This window comes from Pipistrellus kuhlii, unplaced genomic scaffold (assembly GCF_014108245.1).
Source record: "Pipistrellus kuhlii isolate mPipKuh1 unplaced genomic scaffold, mPipKuh1.p scaffold_m20_p_6, whole genome shotgun sequence".
Taxonomy (NCBI): domain Eukaryota; kingdom Metazoa; phylum Chordata; class Mammalia; order Chiroptera; family Vespertilionidae; genus Pipistrellus; species Pipistrellus kuhlii.
Genome location: NW_023425562.1, coordinates 78,696,426 through 78,701,899, shown reverse-complemented (window position 1 = coordinate 78,701,899; position 5,474 = coordinate 78,696,426). Strand labels below are relative to the sequence as shown.

The following is a 5,474-nucleotide window of genomic DNA, read 5'->3' as shown; positions in this document are numbered from 1 at the left end:
TATCTGCTGAATGAATGAGCCCAAACCAGCCCCATCTCAGATACCTGGGTGACCCTAGGGCCACACTCCTCACCCCTGGCCTCTCTGATCTGGATTCACCTGAGATATACACCGCTAATGGGATCTCCAATCTCTTTATGAAATGAGAAAAGAGCTTAGCCCAAGGCCCCAAAGAGAATCACAAATTTGGCAGAGGCTTCCTCAACTGGAAGAGAAAATGACCCACTGGCTAAATCACAGTCCCTCCAGCAGACCTCTCCCCTGTCTAGGCACCCAGAGGACACTTACCTGGAGGACCCCAGCCAGTCCCAACAATAACCCTATGAGCTGGCTCCCAGGTTCACTGAGGGTTCAGAGCAACAAACACTCAGAGAGTGCAGTGACCTGTAGGCAAACAGCCAACAGGTGGCCTGGTGACCATGCGCTCTGCAGGGGAGGGGCTCACCTGGTAAATAATTGGTCCCACAGCTGTTGGGTGGTAGCAGACGTTCTATAGTAACAGACAGGAACGACTACGGTGGGTTCCTTGCTCAGAAATTCGACCATTTTGTCTCGCCAGTGTGCCAGGAAATGTGCGCCATACAGGTTTTTTGGGTGTTTTTTGTTTTGTTTTGTTTTTTGTTTTTCTCCCTGTGAGGCTGAACTTCATTGGGAACCCTGAGTATGTAGTGCTGGGGCCAGTTGTCTGGTTGTCAGGCTGGCTCCTAAGGTTTGACTGACTGGCTTCCATGTTCTGCTCAGATGCCCACAATCAGAGACCAGCCCTTGGCCTCTTGCCACCGGGCTCTGAGGCTGGATACAGGCTGGAGCTGGCTCCCAGGGAAGCAGAGTCCTGGCTTCTAGGAAGGGCAGGACTTCAAGGCCAGAACCTTCTGGCTGGGAATGTTGGGCATCCTGAGGCCAAAACACATCTCCCACGATTCTCCAGATCAACACTGTCCTCTTGACTCCCACCCGCCAGAGCGTTCTGGTTATTGAACAGAGTCGTGAGGAGCTCCAAGTGAGGGGCAAACCCCCTTAGGTTCCAGGCTATGAGTGCATTTGAAACCCAAAATGGTTTCTCTTTGTGTTTCCAGGGTCTGTGTCTGTACTAAACTGAACTGTTCACAGAAAAGCAGCTTCTGGGCAAGTCCAAGGCAGGGTGAAGGGCAGGGAGAGGGGGCGGGCTAGAAGGTGGAACTGGAGTGTCCGAAGATGCAGATGGGGAAGTGCTTGACCTGGGAGGACCACTGGGCTGCCAGCTGGAGGAATGTCACGTCGTTCCACTCCACATCATCGATGATGACCGGCAGCATGTGCTGCTGGTGCTTGGCCTTGCAAACCAGGCGATGGATGCCATGGATGCACTGGCTTGTGGACTCCACTTCCTCGTCCTTGGCTTTCTTGGGCACCTTCTTTGTCTTCTGTTTGGTGACCACTGTCATGGACCTGGTGGTTGTTGCTGTGGCCTGACCACCGCTGGGCAGCCTGCTGACCTGGACAGACTGGAAGAAGCACTTGAGTGTGCTTTTGGCGGCAAGCATGTCTTTCTTCTCTGCAACTCTCTTTGTGTCTATTGGCTGGGCTGCAGTCCAGTAATCCACCTGCAGCTGCATCATGTCTGCATGGACACTCTGGCTGGAGGAGGACAGGCCCCCACTCATTGATGTGGGGGAAAGTGTGTTGGATGAGGCCTTGCTGGCAGGGGATAGAAGCTCGCTGGAGCAGGAAGGGCCCACATCATCTGAGTCTGCTGACATGGCTGAAGATGGTTCCGCTCTTCCAACCTTCACTGCCCCCACAAAGGGGATGAACTTCTTTGAGGACATCTCATCGGGACCCTGCTGCTGAAACATGAGCACGGCCTCTGCGATGGGCAGCAGGTAGACACAGTTGGCCCCAGTGACGTACTCTGTGATTCTTGACACAACGTCCTGTGTGTCCTGCAAGATGTTCAGAGATTCCAGGTTGTTGAACATGTCCCACCAGTACAGGTCCTGGAAGAAGTTGTCGTAGCGGCAATCCATGGAGCCCAGGTAGCTGGCCAAGGGGTGGGAACCCAGTGGGATGACCAGGAAGCGCAGGTAGTCCAGCCATTGGGGTGGCTGGTGGGACAGCAGCTCCACAAAGACCCGCAGCACAGCATTGAAGTAGGGCTGTGCCCCTGCCACTGTGATCTTCACAGATGTCAGGGCCTGGGAAGTGCAGTTGCAGTATCTTTGCATCCAGGACATGATGATGCTGAAGGCCTCCTGGATGTCATCTGTGGAACAAGTGCATACCACGGGCAGCGTGTGCCCCTGCAGGATGTTGGAAAGTAACTGGCCCTGCCAGTCTGAAGTGTTGACCAGAATGATGTTCTCAGGCAGCTTGTCTGGGCAAATGAGGATGACATTTAGCTGGTCATGCACGGACTTGCTGGGGATCTGCCGCTGGCTCTGTGGTTCTGGGTCCTCTTCATCCTGTCTGTTGAACCACTCATTCAGGGATGTGTTGCAGCTCTGATGGCCAGCCTGCTTCCTCTTGGACCTGCTGGAGGGGATGACTAGAGACTTGGTGAAGCGCACTATGGATGGCAGCTTCCTGGTGAACCAACCCCTGGCAGAGGATGCTGCCTCCCGGCTGTCCTCCAGCTGTGCCAACTGCATCCTAGGGGAGCAAATTCTTTGGTCCACTGAGTCAGAGTTGCTATCATTTGACATGCTGTCAAAGTATCGCCTGAGCTTGGGCTTTGGGGTACTGGGGACTCTGATATAGTCCTCTGTGTTTAGGCTACTCTAGCTTGAGCTCTCCACGATGTCATGGTGATGGACCAGGACCTTCTCCACTTTGGGGACATACATCACAAGGGTCTGTTCTGAGGACAGGAACTTCTCCAATACTTGGGCCATGAGCATAGATGCCACAGCTTCCTGGTGGTAATTCTGTTGCAAGGTGGTGCACCTCCTTCTTACTATCAAGTTCCTTTCCTCAAAGTTATCCTCCTGGGACTGCTTGTGGGTGGCACTGTAGCTGGCTGCCTGCTGAAAGCAGAAGCTCTCAGACGTGCCTGTGGAGTCATTATACGAGGTCTGGGCCTTGGTGCTGGCCTGCCTGGCACTGGCCTCATGATCGATGGGCTGGCTGGACAGGGAGGCCATCTGCATCTTGTCCACCTTAGTGGTGCATGTACTGTAGGCCACCAATTTTGAGTCGCTATGGCTTGGCTGCTTGCCTCCCGGGGTGCACGTGTTCTCAGGCACCTGGGCCAGACTCAGAGACTCCTTTTGGATCCTGGCGCTGTGGGAGCCCCTCATCTCCATCTGCAAGCTGGAGTCTGACAGGCCCTCGATGCATGGCCTGAGCTTGGGATTGGGGCTGCTGAGGATACTGTGATTGTCCTTCATGTCCGAGGCATTAGACAGACCTTGAAAGTATGGCCTGAGCTGAGGTGTGGGGGTGCTGAGGACCCTGTCATCGTGCTCAGTGTCTGGGCCACTGTCACTGGGGTTCTCCAGCATGTCATCCAGGAGGTCCAGGTCCTCTTCCACTTCCAGGACATGCTCCCCATGATCCTGCACAGGGTCCAGGGCCTCCTCCCACACTTGGACTGTGTGCAGCCATAACAGGACTTTCTCTTGTAGTTCTGTTGCATGGTCATGGTCCTCCCTGTGACTTCCAGATTCTTTTCCTTGAAGTCATCCTCCTCCTGTTCCTGCCTGTGGGAATCATTGGAGCTGCCCTCCAGCTTTGAGAAGCAGGTTTCACACTTGCATTCAGAGGAGCTGTCTGAGGATTCAGCCTTGCCATTGGTTTGCCTGGTGCTGTCCTCGTGGTCGATGGGTGGCCTGGACAGGGAACAGATTCGGATCTTCTCCACCTGGCTGGTGGGTGTGCTGTAGGCATCAAATTCATTGTCACTCTCACTTGGCTACTTGCCTCCCATGGCCCATGCATTCTCTGGCATGTGGCCAGACTCAGAGGCTCCATTTGGCTTCTGTCATTATGGCTGCCCCACATCTTCGACTGCGAGCTGGAGTCTGACATGTCTTCAAAGTATAGCCTGAGCTTGGGCCTAGGGATGCTGAGGACGCTCTCATCATCCTCCATATCAGACCGATGGTCCCTCTCTGACATTTTGGACCTGTGACACAGAGCCAGGACTTTTCGCTTCAAGTCCATTCCTCTTATGGACCGCCGCTGCTTCTTTGGCTCCCCCTTCCCAAAGTCATCCTTGTGCAGACCCTGTCTGTGCTTTCCATTGCAGCTGGCCTCCAGCTCAGACAAGGGCCTCTGAGTGTAGTTACCTGCAAACTTGACCTTCGGCCTGGCCCGCATGGCACTTTCCTCATGTTTGATGGGCTGACTGGACAGGGAGGAGATCCAGACTTCAGCCACCTTGGTGGAGGACTCCTTGACGGTGCTGTAGAGGCTCAGCATATGGCCGCACTTGGAGTTTCTCTTCATGACATCAGCCATGTGGATGGTGCCCATGGCCAGTGTCTTATAGCCCAGGACGATCCTGTTCTTATAGCGTTTCCTCTGCTGCAGCATGATCTGCAGCTTGTTACCTTCCCTCTTGGGGAAGTGGGGGTACTGCAAGGAGAAGGTCAGCACCAGGTCAGTCTCCACTGGTTCACTGGGAGGCAGCATAATTTCTTTGGACCTCAGGATGCCCTTGGAGTCCTGCATCTTCACAGAAATCACCACAGAGACTATGTCCTTCACCAGCTCCCTGAAGACCACTAGCTTCTTTAAAGTGACACTGCACCATCTGGGCACACAGCTGGGGCTGGAGCAGTACACCGCCCAGTTGGCTAACAGGTTCTGGGCTACCTGTGTTTTGAGCACAGTGGATGTGTTGGCCAGCCCCACAGTTCATGAGCAATCTACAGCTGGTGGCACCCTACGGGTCCTTTTCCTACTCAGGATTGATGCTTTGTCCTCCTGTGGTGGGACAGAGGAGAGACATGATTGGTGACAAGAGGTGGGGCATAGGTGATTGAGTGTGCAGACACAAAAAGTGGCCACTCACTAAACTGTGATTAGGTAAGAGAAGGCCTGGGTGGTGGTCTTTTAAACTCAGAGACCTAAAGTTATTCCACAGGATGTCCTAAAATTAAAACTTAACTAAAAGTAGTTTTTGGCGGGTTGCCCTGTCCTAGGCTGGAATCTTCTCTAAAAAAAAAAAAAGATGATTCTTTACCTTCACTGAACCTGCTTATTGTATTTTGCAATGTACAAGAACATAGCTTTGGAATATCAATGGAATTTTCCTTGTTCTGGACTCTCTGTGCTCTGTGGAGACCACAAATCCCCTCATTGTTGAGTTCATTGATGGCTGTTCTATCTTTTATCCACATATGGAAAAGAATTATGTGTCCATCATTTTACTTTTTATACAATCTATCACCAATGGGTTTCATGCAACCTACATACATCTCCACTGTTGATTGTAATATCTAAAATAAGGTGAAAGCTGCCATTCTCAAAAGCATTATTTCAATCCATTGAGA

At 52.6% G+C, this 5,474-nt stretch overlaps 1 protein-coding gene across 1 annotated transcript; it reads right to left on the bottom strand.

The window, feature by feature from the left end:
• Positions 1 to 724: 724 nt before the first annotated feature.
• Positions 725 to 4,665, bottom strand: LOC118708277 (phosphofurin acidic cluster sorting protein 2-like). The gene is made up of 5 exons (XM_036419476.2): positions 4,103 to 4,665; positions 3,977 to 3,978; positions 3,382 to 3,568; positions 3,181 to 3,318; positions 725 to 2,673 (listed from the first exon to the last, which is right to left on the bottom strand). The coding sequence occupies exons 1-5, from the start codon at positions 4,648 to 4,650 to the stop codon at positions 1,167 to 1,169; spliced, it is 2,382 nt and encodes a 793-aa protein (XP_036275369.1). The 5' UTR covers positions 4,651 to 4,665; the 3' UTR covers positions 725 to 1,166.
• Between the last annotated feature and the right edge of the window lie 809 nt (positions 4,666 to 5,474).

Bases quoted from the DNA above. Each gene is read 5' to 3' on its own strand.
- LOC118708277 (XM_036419476.2), bottom strand. From the start codon at position 4,650: ATGCAGGACTCCAAGGGCATCCTGAGGTCCAAAGAAATTATGCTGCCT. The intron at 3,319-3,381 runs GTCTAATGCCTC...TCCCAAGCTCAG, and splicing joins AGGCCATACTTTCAAGGTCT to GCCATGCATCGAGGGCCTGT. The intron at 2,674-3,180 runs CCATAGCGACTC...CAGCATGTCAAA, and splicing joins CCGGGAGGCAAGCAGCCAAG to TGATAGCAACTCTGACTCAG.